Here is an 18,110-nt window from a genome sequence, read left to right as displayed (position 1 = left end):
AGACAGAGAGAAGGGGCAAAAAGAGTACTTGAAGAAATACAGACCACAAACTTTCCAAATATAATGAAAGATGTGAACCTAACATCTAAGAAGCTCATCAAACTCCAAGTAGAATAAATTCAAAGTGATTCACAATGAGACAAATTATAACCAAAGGGAGAATCTTGAAAACAACAAGAGAGAAGTGACTTGTCATGGACAAGGAATCCTCGATAAGGTTAACATCCAATTTCTCATCAGAAACCATGGAGGCTATAAAGTAGTGGAATGGCCTATTTAAAATGCTGAAAGAATGTCAAACAAGAATTCTATATCCAGCAAGGTTGCTTTAACATTTGAAAATCAGTTATTGTAATACACCATATCAATAAAATAACAAAAACAACATGACCATCTCACTAGAGGCAAAAAATAAATTTGACAAAATCCATTGCCTTTTTATGATAAAAATACGTAGCAAACTAGAAATACAAGAGAATTTTCTCAATATGATGAAGACCATTTACAAAAAAACCCACACAAAAACACAAAATAAGAAAACCACAGGTAACTACATAGTTAATAGTGAAAGACTGGATGTTGCTTGCCTGAGATCAGGAACAAGACAAGGATGCCTACCCGCCACTTCTATTCAACATTGTACTGAAGATCCTAGCCGGGTAATAAGATAAGAAAATGAAATAATGGACATCTAGATTGGAAAGGGAAAAGTGAAACAATTACTATTCACAGATGAATTAACCTTGTTGGGTTGTCCCAAGGCATGGGTGATTGAAGTGAATTGTCATGGAGTTAAGCCCAACAGGGTCCTGGGATTTGGTTTGTGTGTGTGTTGTCATCCCACACTTGGCCCTTAGTTATGGACTCCTAACCTCATATTTGAAAGGGTCCATAAATGTAAAGGGAAAGGTATATAACAAAAACAACTATTAGAACTAATAAATGAGTTTAAGGTTGCAGGACACACAAATCAGTTGTATTTCTGTACACTTGCAATGAGCAACCTCAAAATACCAAAAGGTTTTGGTCAGGACACATACCTAGGTTACGGGTTCAATCCTTGGTAGGGACGAATATGGGAGGCAACCAACTGATGTTTCTCTTTCACATTAATCTCTCTCTCTCTCTCCTTTTCTCTTCCTCTAAAATTAATAATAAAAAAAACACACACACACAACACATATCCTTGGGTAAGGATTTAAAAATAATAAAATAACTAAATCTTCTAAATTCTTTTTAAAAAGAAATCACAGCAGACCAAATCCTTAGGAGAAAAGGAGTCAGTGAGAAATTTCTATTTATAACAAAAATGACCAAAACATGGACCATATATGCAATTTCAAGTAGTTTCTTATTCTATAGCATGGGGTAAAACTTCTCAGTTAGCCCAAATAACCCAGAAAACTTTGCACACATCAGCCTTATGTTAGTGCTACTTTGGTGAGTGAAGTAAAAAAAAAAAAACTATGACAACAGTGCAGAGAAAAAGAACTAGTGAGGAAAGGTGGTAAAATCCCTAAGAGTCAAGAGTCTAGGAGGCAGTCATCAGACGTATTCTCTGGAAATCCTGAGAAAGTTTGTGTTGGACTTTCAACAGGATGTGAGATGCTAAATTAGTGCTGTCTTTTTAAATACTGAAAGAAGGATGAGCCTCCAAAGCTAGAAGAACACAATTTATTAGAACATAAATCTTATTAGAAAAAAGTTGTCTACAAAATTCATTAACATTTAATATAATATTGTGGTTGTAAAACCAAATATTTATTTAATTTTTTGCTTTAAAATTTTAAGTGCCATTTTTGGTCATGTGCTCTTCCCAATTTTCCATTTCATGTGGTCTAGTGTGAAAAGAGCTTATAAAAGGAAAACATTATTTATATCAAATTTTAAAAATCAAAGTAATATTTGCTTCTCAACCCTGACCACTAGGAGACTAATGGTTATTGCTCAGAATCCTTAAGTGATCCTATAACCAGTCACCATTCCTAGGCTTCTAACCCCATCTGCATCCCAACACATCATATTTAATTCTCAGCAAAACTTAAGAAAGAAATAAACTTTTTGGGAAAATTTGACCATAGTTGCTAAGTGTTTTTAAGGTTAAATTCCTAATGGTAAATAAAAGTAAGAATATATAAGGAAAACATTCTCAGTTAACAAGAATTTTCTGTAGGCTTTCATGCTCTATGTTCTGAATTTTACACCTGAGAAAATAAGCCCAGGGACCACAGTCACCTGTTAACTAAAAAGGTGAATAATTCCAAGAGGATCTGAACTCCTAAATTTGCCAATTTTATACAAATACAGCATTTTCCCCAAGATCTCTTCTAAGAATGATAATGTTCACCTGCAAAGCACACTGAAGCCCTGACTTTGCCGGCAAAGTCCATCAATGCAAACTATAAATAATAAAGCAGGTGGTAACTCAAATAGCAAAAGGTCAGGAAATTTAATATAATATTGTGGTTGCAAAACCAAAATACTTATTTAGTTTTTTTGACAGTTGAATTTACCACAAAAGCCTCACCTCTTTGCTATCCCTCTTACTTTTCTTTTTCCTTTCTGACCTATTAATGGCCTTCAAGCCTTAAAGTTTTTCACACACCTACCCCCGATTTACTTAGCCTAAATGCAGTCATCAAGTAGACTCTTCTAAGCACATAGGGGCATCTGGATGAATTTCAATCATCTACTTGGAAGCAATAGCAGTACTTGGTTGCTGGAGGAAGCTAAGAACTTACCCTTGCAGCAACTTTGGTATAAATTTGATATACTTTATCATCCAGAGTCCATTTCTTCCAGCAAATGCCTGGCTGGGGCTCAAAGGTTCAGAAATTTGGTAATTTTCTTTAGTTGGAGCTCCAGCCACTAGTCATCAACAAATTTGAGCAATTTTTAAAAATGTCTTTGAAAATTCATTTCAGGGAAAGCAAAAAGAAAGCCAATTTTCTAGTGACTCAATAGCAGAAATAAGCTCATCTTGAAAATTGACAATAAATACAAGAATATTTTCACAGGTCACCTTATATAAAGTTGTAAATTGCAGAATTTATAATCATAGCTGTATTCATCCTAAACATTTTTGTGTACATATTCAGTGAAAAAGTAGCTAATCGATAAATTTATATTTTGTATTCTTGAAGAATAGTCAAACTCTTATGCTATTTTAAAAAATCAATGTGCATAGAGAAATCAGTAAAATTTTCTTTAATTAAGAGAAAGAAATTAAGTCTTCTCCCCTCATGTTTTCACTGAAGTATGTTCTCTCTTTTGAATCTGGGCTTGTGACTGCTCCAACCAATGCAATATGGCAGAAATGATGCTATATTACTCTGAGGCAAAATTCCTAAGAAGATTCAGCTTCTGCCTGGTTCACTCTTTGTGGGGACACTCACCCTTGGAACCAGGCCACAGTGCTGTGTGGAAGCCCAAACTAGCCCACAGGGAGTGTCCATGTAGAAGGACTGCATGGACAGGAGCTAAGGCCTCCGGCCAACAGCCAGCATCAAACACCAGGCAGGGGTGGACCAGGCTGCAGATGAGCCCAACCCAGCCATCCAGCCTGTCCAGACATCACAGAGCAGAGACAAACCATCCTGCTATTTCCCCTCATCCAAATTCCTGACCCATAGAGTCAGTGAGCATAATAAATGGGTAAGGAAAGCCTCGGGCACCAAGGGAACCGGGGAAGGGACAGCTAGAATGGAGGATTAGACACAACCTCCTGAAAAGAATTGTCAAGGATGTACAGGAGTCAGCCAAGGCGGGAAGGAAAGGGAGCACAGATGTCCTAGACACAGGCAAAGACCTGGAGGCGAGAGACAGGATCCGCTTCCAACTGAGGAATGAAAGCCGTTCCGTGTATTAAGGGCACAAAGTACAGGGGCCAGAGTGGCCGGAGATAAGGGTGAAGAGATAAGAAAAACCAAATCGTGAAGAACATTGTTAGCCATTCATGGAGTTCTGAGGCCTTGGACGGACTTTACAAGTGGAAAAGTTCCTGGATTGGCTGGCGTGTGGCCATGGGAGTGAGAGGTTTAGAAGAGTGAAAGCGAAAAGTCACTGGAGAGGAAGTCGGCTTCCCATAGGATGGACGAGTGCTGGCAGACGGATGCACTGAACAGTCATAGTTCTTTTCGGACATTCAGTGCTCTAGCTTTTAGGAGTTAGGAGCCTCAAATCTCCCTTCCTGCTCCTAAGTGGTCCTGGGACCTCTGAAAACGACACTGCTGTCTGAGAAAAATGGACAGAGGGGGTGGGTAGTGGTGTGACTTTTCCAAAGCACCACCTGGCCTAGCACCCTGGAGGGAGCCACAGTTATAACCCTGGCGGCTGACTTCCTCTCGCACACTCACACATCAACCTTCTCTGCCTCAAATTTTGAGGAGTTTAAAAAAAAAAAAAAAGAGAGACAAAAATGCCCATGAGCAAGAATAAAACATTTGTTAGGCAAAACTGTAAACTCTTTCATCTCCCTTTTGTCCTATTCTCCCAGTTCCCCCCCCCAACTCTTGACCAGCCAGCTCCCTGTAAGGGCTGGTGGGTGCCGAGGCCATGGCAGATGTGTCCCACATGCTGGCTCTGTCCCTTATATCAGCCATAATATCAGCTTCTGAAGAAACTTGGATCTAGACCTGTGCTTACCAGTTGTTTTTATCCAGAACCTCAACTACCCAAAGAAAGCAAAGGACTTACAACAACAAAGAAATGCAGCAACTTTTTCGAAGCCCCTAAGTTCAAATTAAAGACATCTGCATATTAGGTGTACAACCTTAGACAACTTAATCTCACCAAGCTTCAGTCTCCTCTTGTGTAAATTGAGAATGGTAATATTTAACTATTTTTAAGGTGGTTGGTTGGGGGATTAAATGAAACAATCCTTTCAAAGTGCAATTTGCACTTAAGACATTTTTGACTAGCTTTCAAGCAATGAGGTCTTGGGAAGAATTCTCACCTGGAGCTACTTTAACTCATTAACTGGCTGCTCAGAGGGTTAGTTAGATGGATGACAAAATTTAGGGATAAGTTCACTGCCACCTGCTGGTAGAAAAAAGTTTGATCAGCGCCACAGAGGAATAGGCACCTCAGGGACTCTGCCTGTCTCGTCTAACCTGGATTATGATGGTCTTTGTTTAAATGGCCGATTGCCATGCCCTCTCTAGTTAGAAGTCAAGCTAAGAAGATAAATAATAGAGCAATGGTCAAGATGCCAGGGTGAGACAAGTCTCCTGCACCTCCTTGATGCTGGCAAAGCTTTGTCCAGGATGTGGCCATGTACTTGTAAGTAGAATCACAGTTAGAACCGGACCCTGGATTCTGGGCGGTCTCCTGCAGCTTTGCTTTGTGCAGAAGACTGATCCTGCTAGCCCCAAAATGTAGTTCAAACTAATTCCTTATTCCTCAAGCATCTATCTTCACTTCTTCCTGAAAATCCATGGAAATGATAATTTTTAAAATGTATAAAAGAGAATGAATTCATGAGAGTGCTGAAAACAGGATGCAGATGTCAGAGGACTAAAACTAGTGATGAATTTGGGGAGCTCGAAGGTAGCTGGGATCTTATTGACAAAAAAGGACTGAAGGGTACCACAGCCAGGGCACACCAGAAAGAAATCTGGAATGGAGCCCACCAGAGTCAGCAGAATGGAAGAAAGGAAAGAAATTGAGGTGATCCATATAAGAACCATCTGCAGAACTGTGGCATGGCCTACACACTGCACCACCACAAGTATCTGCATAGTGTATTTAAACTAACGCCCCCCAAAGTATCCAGAAGGACCTGGCTTTCTAGAGTGAAGAGCAGAGTAAACCCTCCCATTTTAGCTTAGAGGGGTGGGGATATCTCCAGACTATTAGTCTGTTCACAGTCTAAACACCCTTCAGTCTGACAACTGATGCACCCCACTCACTCACAAAGAGCCACCCAACTGGGCTTTTTCATCAAGAAAGCATCGAGGAATCCTATCTAAGTACTAAATCAATCACACCCAGTCCTTCACTTATACATTTGAACGGAAAATCTAGGTTCACCTAACATTTGAGAGAAATGAGCAATACAAAACAAGAAAAAGTGAGATCAATAGACTCACTAACTCTGGAAAAAACAAATGATCCAAGTAAGAGGACACAATTTTTAAAAAACAAATTCATCTTTAGAGAGATTGAACAAGATATGGATGTATGAATTCAAAAGCAGCCTGCTATAAAAAGAAAGCAATGAAAGAATAAATAAGTCATATAAATTAAAAATATAACTGGCAAATTAAAAACTCAATCAAAAGCATAGGTGAAAAAAAAGGCAAAGAAGTCTTCCAGAATGTATAACAAAAAGACAGAGGAAGAAAATATGAAGGAGAAGATTAAGAGATATAGAGAATCAATCCATTTGAATTGACATCTGTCTAATAAAAGTTACAAAAAGAGACAGAGAAATGGGAAAAGAAAAAAATAATCAAAGAAATAATAGAAGACAACTTGCCAAAGTTGAAGAAAAACATATGCCCTGAAAAGCTGATGTTCCCGACTACCCTTCCTTCTGTTCCAGCCCATTGTTTGGAGATGACAGCTAACGTTGCAGCAGCCACCTTGGACCATGAACTGAACTTGAGATTGATACAAGCCTTGGTTCTTTATGGAGCCCATGAGCTCCACGCTAATAGTCAATTGCCTACCTCCACACTTCTTTTCTGTGAAAGAGAAATAAACTTTCATCTTGAGTAAGTCACCATTTTTTGCAGGTTTTCTGTTATATGCAATGAACCAAATTTTGTGTGCTGTCCAATATAGTAGTTACTGGTCACATATGGTTATTTAAATGTAAATATAAATTAACTAAAGTTAAGTAAAATTAAAAATTCAGGTTCTAAGTGACACTAGCCACATTTGAAATGCTCAGTTGCTACATGCAGAGAGTGGCTGCTGTAGTGGACAGAGCACATCACTGTGAAAAGTCCACTGGACAACGCTGCCCCAACTGCTGCAAGTCTCTTTCCACAGAGATTCTTGTGGTCTGGTGAAGGGCATGAAAACTATCTGCTCTCTGAAGTACCTGGCAGAATGTGAGCCACAGTGAGGTGTGACTATGAAGATCAAAAAGGACTCATGGAAGAAGAGGCTCATGTGAATGTAGAGAAGTTTTTCCCAGCTTAGACAAAATCTGGAAGCAGACAAGCATAAGTCCTGTTCAGAGTACTCTTATTTTATTGACGTGTAGAATGACTGGAAGATTAGCTAATATTTTGGAGACCATTGAAAGTAAAGGTGAAGATCGTGTACTTCATAAGGCCAGCACTGGGGGTTATGGAAGGTCTCTAAATAGAAGGAATGACACTATCAGAACAGCAGTTTAGGAGAGGTCAGCACAAGAATGGACCGGAGGTAGTTTAGACATTAACACATAAATCCAAACTTAAAGGTAACAAGACAGACCCATTCTTTGGCAGTGAAGACAGGAGGAGGGAATCAAGGCAATAGACATTTTGGCAGTAGATGCCACAGGTTCTCCAGCAGGTTCGGTAGAAATATCAAGGAAGAGAAAGGAACCCAGATGACCCCTGGTCTCTGGACTTAGGGACCAGGGAAATGCTTTACCAACATGGGGGAGGCAGGAAGAGGAGTTCATGAATCAACTTTTGAGATTCCTGGTGTGCATTTTCTCAGAACACTAGGCAGAAGTTCAGAAGAGAAGTGAAGGCTGGTGGTGAAGGATCTGGAAATCAAATTCCTATAGATAAAAGTCAAAATCAAATAACACATCTTCTGGGCATCTACCAGAAAAACTCGAAAACATTTATTTGCAAAAATGTATGTACCCCTATGTTTGTTGCAGCATTACTCATGTTGACCAAGATATGGAGACAACCAAAGTGTCCTTCAGTAAAGAATTGGGTAACGAAGATGTTGTACATATATATTATGGAATATTACTCAGCCATAAGAAAATATAAAGTACTGCCATTTTCAACAACATGGATGGACCTTGAAAATATTATGCTAAGTGAAAACAGTTAGTCAGAAAAAGTCAAGAACCATATGATTCACTCATATGATATAAGACTGAAACTCACAGGCACAGACAACACTATGGTGGTCACTAGAGGGAGGGGATGGGAGAGAGTAATAAAGGGCAAAGGGGGCCAAATACATGGTGACGGAAGATGATTTGACTTTGGGTGGTGGGCACACAATGCGATACACAGATCATGTATCACAGAAATGTACACTTAAAACTGTATGATCCTATTAACCAACGTTACCCCAATAAATTTAACTTAAAAAGCCAAAATCAAGGAAGTTGATGAGATCTCTGAGAGAAAAATTATAAAATAAAAGGAAAAGTTCTACAGATGCAGGGCAAGCCTATATGTGGGAGATGGGAGAGATCAAAGAGCCAGAGGAGGTTAGAGTGTTGGCAGAAGGAAGTAGCCCAAAAAAACAGCACAGGGAGTGCTATGGAAGCTAAGGAAGGAAGTTTAAAGAAACAGATAATAGTCTCAAATATTGCAAATGAGGCAAAGAGGGTAGAGACTGAGAAAGCTGTTTGGAATTGGTGAATGGTACTTCAGTAGGGTGGTGAGGGTTAACACCACATTGTCAAGGGCCCATGCAGAAAGGAAAAGTAAGCCAGCACTTTAATGGTAAAGAAAGGGAGAGAAAATATCTTAAGAAGTTAATTGGGTTTATGTTGGGAGACCCTCAGGAGGCTTTTGTATGCCCCTGCTTTCGTACCTCATTATTTCTAGTTATGCGACTGTGCCCCAGACTCTGCTGAAATGATTGAGGTGTGCTCTAGAGGAAGGCAAAGGGGCACCCGGGTCAAGTCTCCTTCGTTATGCATCAACTCAAGAGAATTTTATTATATTCTACTTAAAATGTACACCACTGGTAAGGACAAAGCCAAATATGGAGAACATAGAGTCAAGTCTTTTCTTTAGAACTAGGCTTAAAAGACTTGTAAAAGTTCATTTGTTCTCCAAGTAAAGGCAGTGAGATAGAGAGGGGAAAGGGGAGATGGAGGAGGAGGGATGGGACAGACACACAGCAAGTAGTGATCTGAAAGATCTGGAAAAGAACAGTGAGAGTTAGCACTAGATCTAGGGGCTAAGAATATAAACTTGTTGAACACTGAGAGGAGAACCAGCATAATGTAGGAAGACAGTAGCAATAACTGGCAAACTAGAACCTGAGTCCCTTTTTGTAAATCTTGGTAGTTAATTGGGTATCAAACAGAGAGAACCTTCCTTTAAAATGACTTTCTCTTCTCTCTGACCCATTGCACAGCTAGTCCAGGGCCTCAGGCCTTCAGCCTGCCTGATTGTGACAGCTTCCCTCCCATCTCTGCCAACATGAACTCATACTTGTTCTCAAAATTATTTGCAAGTACTGATTTTGTTGGTTCACGGTCATGTCTTTAATAAGAGAGGAAAAAAAAGAAAAGCTTTCAATAGCTCCCTAGTTTCTATAAAACCAATGTAAAATAGATCCTTCGCCTTGATTTTCAAGGCCCACATGATCCCACCTCTATAATTTCCAGTGCACATGAGTGATTTTCCACTCTGGCCCCAACATATGCCCTTGGCTCTAGTCAGGCTGTTTCACCACTAGTGAGCAGCAGCTTTTACCCAAGTACCATGCTCCCCTTTCCTCTGCAACTATGCAAATCTAACCCATCTTCCAAGGACTTCTATAACATGTTTATGTGTTAATCTCCCTTTAGTTCAAATGTTTCCTCTCTCAATTTTATACAATAATGATTCTCAGTGGGGAAGGAAGAAAGAGCCAAATATATCCTAATCTTACCTTAGGGTCTTTTCCAAACGTATCTCCTCATTGCAAAACTCTGCTATGTGCCCCTCAACCACCTGTAAGAATCAGTACTACTGATGCAGGAATGCATCATTCCCCTCATTCCAAATAATTATTCCACACAAGTTCATTCTTCAAGTGCTTATATTTATTAGCTCCTTGAGGACAGAAACATCAAATGACCACACTCCTGGAATCACACTGAGCATATGATAGGTGCTGTTCACCCATGTCCAGTTCACCTCCTTCTAGGTATATGATAGGATTGAGTTTCTAGGGCTCACTTTAATGTTAGACCATGGGACTTATTTTGACAAATGAATTGTGAGTGAAATAGAAATTCACATGCAAGTATGTGTTAGGATAGGCTTCCATTATCTTGGGTCCCTGAGTAGCTATGATGAGACTCCTGCTACTTTGTGTAGAGCATGTAACATGATGGAAAAATAAACTTTTATTATGTTAAGTCACTGAGACTTTGGAGCTGTTTGTTTCTACAGGATGTGATGTTGTTTCTCAAAGTGGGATCCTTCGACCAGCAGCATCTGAGAGCTTATTAAAAATGCAAAGTCTCAGCTCTTGCTCCTGACCCACCAAATATAAATTTGCATTTTAACACACTCGCCTCATATTTCTTATAGCTATTAAAGTTCGAGAAGCACTGTCCTTGACTACCCTGACAAGCACAGAAATTGTTACTTAAAAGTGGCTGGATCAGAATCTAAAATGGGTGGATGCACAAAGAGCAGGGAAGGATGGCAATGCATGCTATGTGGCGGAAAAACAGAGAGCTTGACCGATGGGTATTATATATCATCACATGGGGAAAGGTCTGAAAACAGGATGTCAGTAGCGTGTGTTGGTTACTGCTGGCTGCATTTAATGAAATGCTACAAGGAAGTGATGAGCGAAGGAAAGAAGTAGCTGAATGCGAGCAGGAATGAAAGAGATTCAAGATGGTAGAACCACAATATGAGTACACTTAATGCCACTGAACAGTACGCTTAAAATTTGTTAAGATGGTAAATTTATGTTATATGAATGTTATCACAATTTGATCACTAAATAAATAAATAGGATTCTTTACTGATTACACTGGAAATCAGATTTTTTAAAAAAAAAAATTTTTTTTTTCTTCAAGAAAATCCAAAGTCAGGACTTCAGTATGAGAAGAGACAGCTCTTCTCAACCCAATAAGTAAAAAAATAAATTTAAAAAGTTGAATAACATAGGCGAATTAAAACTCAGATTTGGCACTAGGATCAAATCAAGGGGAGAGCTTTCACCATCGTTGCAAATCCTCTCAGTAGATTAAGGGAGCTGTCTCAGAGTACATATCAAGAAGGGTGTAGCAAAAGGATCCAGTGAATCCTTCCAATTGGACAAAAGGTCTCAGGGAAGAGAAACTAAAAGCATGACTGTCCCGCACAACCCGATAGGCTCAAAGCATGCATAATTAGGACGAGCGAAAGATCAAGTCACCGGGGCCCAAAGGACAAGCATACAGCAGCCAGGAAGTAAGTGAGGATCCGCACTGTCCCATGTGGCAGCACCGGCCGCAGGTTGCTGTTGGGCCCTGGAAGTGTGACGCCTGCTCTCCCTGTGCTTGAATGGGAGTGTCTGCGTGGTCCTCTGTTCCACTGTCATTTATCAGGTAACTTGTCCTTTTAGTTTATTGGACTCCAGCTCAAGAGGAGCCACATCTGAACCTGATGTAGTGACAATCTGGGAGATTTTTCAAAGTTACGCCTTCACCACAAAATCCCAAAAACTCTAATATGCACCCTGAATCCATCAGTGAAAATTGCCATTACAGACACGGGAGCTATCATAGCCCTCATTTTACAGCAGGTGTAGTCTGTGCCTCATAAATTCACATTTATGTGTAGAATTTTGAACCATGGACAGTGTTTTCACATCTTAAAATATTTATGTCTTGAAATAATTTGTCCCATAAGCTCTTTGATGGCAGAGAGTATCTAATAACGATTGCTTCTAGCCCCATACTGAGTGCATGGCTGGTGATATCCCCAAAGTACTTACCTATTTACCAAAAGACAATATATAATGTCAAGTGTACAGTTTTGATTTTTAGGTGTTAATTCATCTCGAACTGAGAAGTGGCCATCATTCAGGCAATAAATACTGCCAGGAAAAACATCATAATTCACCAATGAATATACCTTCTCATTTTGCAGCAGCTGCTGACAAACTGGCAGAAACACCAAAAACACTGTGCATATAACACATTTTATTAACCATTTTTTTGAACACATATTGTTATACCAAATGAAGTTCCTACAGAAGCAGAAGGAGCTAATATACAATACCATACAGGATTTGGCAGGTATGTGAATTTTTTGTTTAGGGGACTTTGTGTTGGGGTCCCAGGGGTTGGCTAATTTACAGATGTTGACCGAATCACTATATTACATGTATTCCTTCCAACTGAAAACACATCTGAATATTGGGTTATTTCTGCACTGTTTATATAGAGATTAAAAGACATTTGAGCATTTCCTTGAAGACCTTTATAGAAAAGGGCAGACCTTGTCTGAAGTCCTGAAGCACCCGGAGCAGAGAGGTAGCCTAGTGAGTTCCCAGGTGGAGCTAACTGTAAACCACAAGGGCTGGAGTTTGATGAGGCACAGGACTAGGACCCTGGTGACCCCACTGAGCACCCAGGGCCGTTAGGCAGCAGACGGAGCACACACTTACTTAGTAACAGTAGCAAACATCAGTGGAGTGCCTACTGTGTGCCAGAAACTACTGCAGGCAGCGAAGCCACGGACATGGACAGGACAGCAGAGAGGCTGCCGCTCAGGGAACCTAAGTTCCTGAGACATCCCATGTAAACATGGACTATAGTTTCCTATCATAATTACATAGAGATCACTTACTTCCCATTCGCGGATACACACAGCATGCTCTGCTAAAAGGGACAGGAAACGTTGGAAGGGCTGGCTGCCCCTTCAAAACTCATTTGCTGACAAACAGCGAATTTGCCATTTTCCAAGTTTGGGATGTATTATGTACTTTCCTGCTCATGCCAGCACCATTTTTTGTGAGCGAGTGAACTCTGAGCTGCCAGGGGTGGGGGTCACATCTGTAAGTTATCTGTGTTGCACGCCCAGGAAGTTCCTCTGCCCCAACAGGCTTCAACCGCTCATCGTTGAGTGACCCTATTAGTCCACTGCTTTATGTATACTTTCCCTTCACTGGGAACAGTATAGATGTGAATATTTAAAACAAAAAAGAAGTCACTAACACAACAATAATAGAACGGAATACCAGAACTATAAAGACCAAGCCCTTCCCTTCAGATAACACTGAGACCAAGAGGTGGGAGACATTCCAAGAGTCACACAGCTGCTCTGTGACACAGCAGGCCTCCTGGTTTCCAGACTGCTGCTCTCACCACCGCCTTCTGCCCCACCCCCTAGTGTTTAGCCCATCTGTGACAGTTCTTTAAAATAAATATCCAATCCCTAGGGTGCTCCACTAGTTTCCAGGTGTCCTCACACTTTCGCATGCAGTTCTCATGACCATCCTATGAGGTCGGCACAGACGTGGAAGCTGAAATGAGATGATTAGGGCGACATCACCTGTTAATGAGAGTCGGGACCTGAACTCAGACTTTCAAACTCCAGTCTACACCGGAGAAGACAGGGCTCCCTGGGTTAGAGACGGGCACTGACCTTCTCTGGCTGCAGGACTCAGCTGTGCTGTGCAAAGTATACAGTGACAGGGGTTCGGACTCAAAGACAGGCCCAGTCTGGGAAGGTCAAAACCGGCTTGGCTATGGGTGTGTGTTACAAGTGGGGGTGGGGAGTATGTGTGTGTGTGGCGGGGGGGCGGGGGACGTGGGGGACACTTGGAGCCCGTGACATATCCCCGAAACACTCATTTGGAAACCTTGGACTGAGTCAGAATAAGACAGTAAGAAGAGTCACAGAAACTTTCACACCAAATGACGCAGGGTTTGTAGAATGAAGTTTTATATCTGGGTAAAAGCAGAAACATGACTGACAGAAGTAGAATTCAGGAATCCCATCCTTGGACAATTATGGGCACAGGCCATAAACCCGAAAGCTCAAGAAAGAGGAGCTGGTGAGAAAGCCCATAACAAATGAACAGGAGGTTTCAAGTGGGGGAGAAAGGGAGCGCTCTGGTTCACCCTGAGAAGCGTGCATGTCTCAGGCACAGAAGGAGAGGCGGCGGTTCCGGGCGGGACGCAGTCCCGCGCCACGGGGATGCCCGCAGGGTCTCCGCCGCGGGCCCGCACCGCCGGCTTTCCTTCCCCGCGCGCTCAGGGGCGGCAGGGGTGGGCCCCCAGAAGGGGGGGGGCAGGAGAACACGGGGCAGGAAAAGAGGACAACGACAAACTGTCACAGACCATTTCCAAAGCGCCTAAGTGGCGCGTGCCCGTCCGACACAACCACCCACACGGGGGAAATGCACCTTAAGCACTAACTCAAGGCAGAAGCAAGCACGCAGGAGCGCAGGGCGCCGCGCCGAGTGGCCCACCCGACGCCAGCGCGGGCGAGGCGGGGCGGGGCGGGGCGGGGCGGGGCGGCGGGCGCTACCTGCTGGGCGGCCCGCAGGGCGCCCGGAAGCCCTGGCAGCACACGATCTCCTTGAGGGTCCTGCGCATCTCCTGGCTGCGGAAGGCGTAGATCAGGGGGTCGATCACCGAGTTGCACATGATGAGGATGAGGTACATGTTGAAGTGCGCCATGAAGCAGGAGCAGTAGAGGTTCTGCGGGCAGGAGATCATGAGGATGAGGTGCAGGAAGAAGGGCGCCCAACACACGATGAAAATGCCCAGCAGCATGGTGAGGGTGACGGCGCCCTTGAGGCTGGTCCGGGGGCGCACGGCGCCGCCGCCGGGCAGGGCGGCGATCTGCTTGACGTGCGTCCGCGCCAGCAGGAACATGTGGATGTACAGCGCCGCCATGAGGAAGAGCATGGTGAAGAACATGGCCACGAGGCAGACGATGACGTAGGTGGACTCGTAGTAGACGATGAAGACGCTGCCGCAGCCGGTGCAGAAGGCCCAGATGCAGGCGATGGCCGCGCCCGCGCGCCGCGCCGTCATGATGTGGTGGTAGCGCAGCGCGTAGAAGATGGTCACGTAGCGGTCCACCGCGATGGCCAGCAGGCTGCACATGGACGCCACCACCGAGATGCAGATCATGGAGTCGAACACGTTGTCGATGTGGCGCACAAAGGCGTCGGCGATCACCAGGTGCTTGTTGTGTATCAGGTAGATGGCGATGGTCTCCCAGGCGTTGGACATGCTCACCAGCATGTCGGCCGCCGCCAGGCTGCACACGAAGAAGTACATGGGCGAGTGCAGGTTCTTGTTCTTCACCACGGCGCCGATGACCAGGATGTTCTCCAGCAGGCTGACCAGCCCCAGGGTGAGAAACACCTCCGCGGCCACGCCCATGTCTTCACACGGCGAAGACTTGTTCCTGACGGCTGCTCCCGAGAGGTTGCCCTCGGCGGCGCTCAGGTTGAGATCTAAGAAATACAGGCGAAATGAGGAATTCATTGCTCCTCTTCTCCGCAGCAAATGGACTGCAAAACAGGTTTGCATGCAAGATTCAGAGAGGTTAACGGCCCACCGAAGCAGCGCAGCACAACCTGAGAATGGGGGTGAAGGGACTCAGAGCATCCGCTGAGCATGGAATCCTGTGTGTGCAACCCGGCCGGGGTGGCTCAGCGGTGGAGCGCTGACCCGGGAACCAAGAGGTCACCGGTTCCATGCCCGGTCAGGGCACATGCCCGGGTTGCGGGCTCAACCCCCAGTAGGGGGCGTGCAGGAGGCAGCCGATGGATGTTTCTATCTCTCTATCCCTCTCCCTCCCCCCTCTCTAAAATCAATAAAAACATATATATATATATTTTTTTAAAAGAACACAATACATCCAGCCTTGCACCCAGAACCCTGGAATAGTGTCTTTCTAGCGTGCAGGCTTCACATTTTCACCAGCCTCTGGTCCTCTCTTTCTTTTAGGCCCCCCTTCTTTCACAGACCTCTCAACAGGGTGACCATACATCTCAGCGTGCCTGGCACGGTTTCGCTTTTTATGCTTGCTGTCGGGGCATCCAGGTTCACTCTCAAAAGTGTTCCCAACTCACAACCTACAAAACCCCTTCCAGTTTCTGGATTTTCACAATCCTAAGGCTACTACTGCACTGCATTTTCCTCAAGTGAACTCAGATTTCTGAAGGGTATACAGGTCCACATTCTCTTAAGAGAAACAGATGGACTTCTTTTTTTATAATCTAATATTTAAAATAAACCTAAATGTCATGCCTTGGTGACATTAGTAACTTTTTTTACACTTATTAGATAAGGTAGTAACATTGTGCTTATACAAATATTTAAATTATTCATTTCTAGGACAGCAGGACAATCTTTAAATTTTTCAGTTACAGTTTACATTCAACATTATTTTGTATTAGTTTCAGGTATACAGTATAGTGGTTAGACAATCGTATACTTTACAGAGTAGTCCCTCTAATATTTCAAATAAGATAGATGTCTTCCTAACATTTGTCCTAACACTTCTAACATCCACTAGGATTCAGTCTCCATAGTTATGATTGTAACCAAGGTGATTCATTAATTTGAATATAATCACAAATTAAAAGTTACTGTCTTCAGTTCATAAATTTAGTTGCACATACATGTTAAAACTAAGACACTCAGAATACCATTTTGCCCTCAACGGGGATTCTCCCTGACTTCTGCATTTGCAGTTCCCCACAATCTGATCACTAGATAGAGCAGTTTTATAAGTTCCACATAAGCAAAGTATGAAGAAACAAGGGATTTAAGTTTGCCAAGAACTGGAGCAAGATCACTCCTTTGTTGCCCAATATCTCTCCCATGATTTTTATTCAAAAATCCCTTTGCCCTCCAAACTCCGCACAACCGACGGTCACTCTCATCACCAGTAACAAGTTTTTACTGGAATGTAATCATCTGTCGTTTCGTCTAGTCCTAGCTCAGAGACAGCGAGTGACCGATTCTATTAATTAAGCATCACATCAAGTGTTTAAATATTCAAGCGGCTCCCTTCCGCAGGACAGCGGGCATGATCTCGCGCTCCTTTCAAGGCAAATGTAAGGCCATGGAAAGCGTGGCCGCTTACCGGTGCTCTGCCCCGCTCCTCTCTCCCTGCACAGCAGCCCGGGGGCCCTTCTGGGGACGCTGGCTCCGCCTGGACACCTGGCATCCACAGGCTGGGACCGCTGTCGGCAGCCTAAATGCCATCACCCTGGGACGGGACTCCTCAGACCGACCGTGCGGGCGCCGCGCCCGGGGCCGCTCCCCCGCCTTTATGCAGCCTCGCGGCCCCGCCCCGAGTCACCGGTCCCCGGGGACCCCCTCTCCCCGGGGACCCCCTCTCCCCGCTCTTTTCCCGGGCGCGTGCGGAGCGCCACCTAGCGGCCAGAGCCGCGCAGCGTCACCCTGCGCGGCCCGGGCGGGTGCGGCTCTGGCTGTGGGCCTTTGCAGCTCCCGGTGACACCTGCACAGAACAATGTTCTTCTGGTTTGGGGGGAAAATCCTTCCCCAAAAGAGTGTTTGAATGTGTTTTTTAGATGGTTGTTCTTTTTGACTTTGCTTCTTTTCTCCTGCTTAATGCCTACCAAGATTTTCTTTACATATGTAGGTGCTCCTACGTTGGGTGCATATATGTTTACAAGGGCTATAACCCATTGTTGGATCAATCCCCTTAGGATTATGTAGTGACCTTCTTTGCCTCTTGTTTTGGCCTTTGCTTTGAAGCCTATTTTGTCAGATATAAGTATTTTGTCAGACTGAAACAGATAATTTGAACAGACCAGTTACTAGCAATGAAATTGAAGCAGTAATCAAAACACTTCAAATAGAAACTCCACAGCCAGATGACAAACATTTAAAGAAGAATTAATACCTTTCCTTCCCAAAACATTCCAAAACATTTGAAGAGGAAGGTGTGCTTTCAAATTCATTCTACAAGGCCAGCATTACCCTGATACCAAAACCAACAAAGACACTACAATAAAAGAAAATTATAGGACAATATCCCTGATGAACACAGGTGCAAAAATTCTCAACAAATATTAGCAACTTGAATTTAACAACATATTAAAAGGATCATACACCATGATCAAGTGGGATTTATTACAGGGATGCAAGAATGGTTCAGTATCCTCAAATCAATCAACCTGGTACCCCACATTAACAAATCCAAAAATAAAAGCCATTTCTCAGTAGAAGCAGACAAAGCATTTGACAAAACTCAATA

General features: G+C 43.3%; 1 protein-coding gene across 2 annotated transcripts; it reads right to left on the bottom strand.

The window, feature by feature from the left end:
- Positions 1-13,788: 13,788 nt before the first annotated feature.
- On the bottom strand, positions 13,789-17,133 carry MC5R (melanocortin 5 receptor). 2 transcript variants are annotated; one of them, XM_081149227.1, is made up of 2 exons: positions 16,971-17,133; positions 13,789-15,387 (listed from the first exon to the last, which is right to left on the bottom strand). In XM_081149227.1, exon 2 carries the CDS (start codon positions 15,359-15,361, stop codon positions 14,387-14,389), a length of 975 nt encoding a protein of 324 aa, XP_081005353.1. In that variant the 5' UTR covers positions 15,362-15,387; positions 16,971-17,133; the 3' UTR covers positions 13,789-14,386. The 2 variants fall into 2 exon arrangements, with proteins under 2 accessions (XP_081005353.1, XP_081005354.1); XM_081149228.1 differs by having other exon boundaries at positions 13,789-15,330.
- Between the last annotated feature and the right edge of the window lie 977 nt (positions 17,134-18,110).

The sequence above is a fragment of the Miniopterus schreibersii genome (assembly GCF_964146895.1).
Source record: "Miniopterus schreibersii genome assembly, chromosome: 10".
Lineage (NCBI taxonomy): Eukaryota > Metazoa > Chordata > Mammalia > Chiroptera > Miniopteridae > Miniopterus > Miniopterus schreibersii.
The sequence above is the reverse complement of the archived record's forward strand: the minus strand, read 5'-3'. Positions and strand labels throughout refer to the sequence as shown.

Excerpts from the sequence above, each read along its gene's own strand:
- MC5R (XM_081149227.1), bottom strand. The coding sequence starts at position 15,361 with ATGAATTCCTCATTTCGCCTGTATTTCTTAGATCTCAACCTGAGCGCC.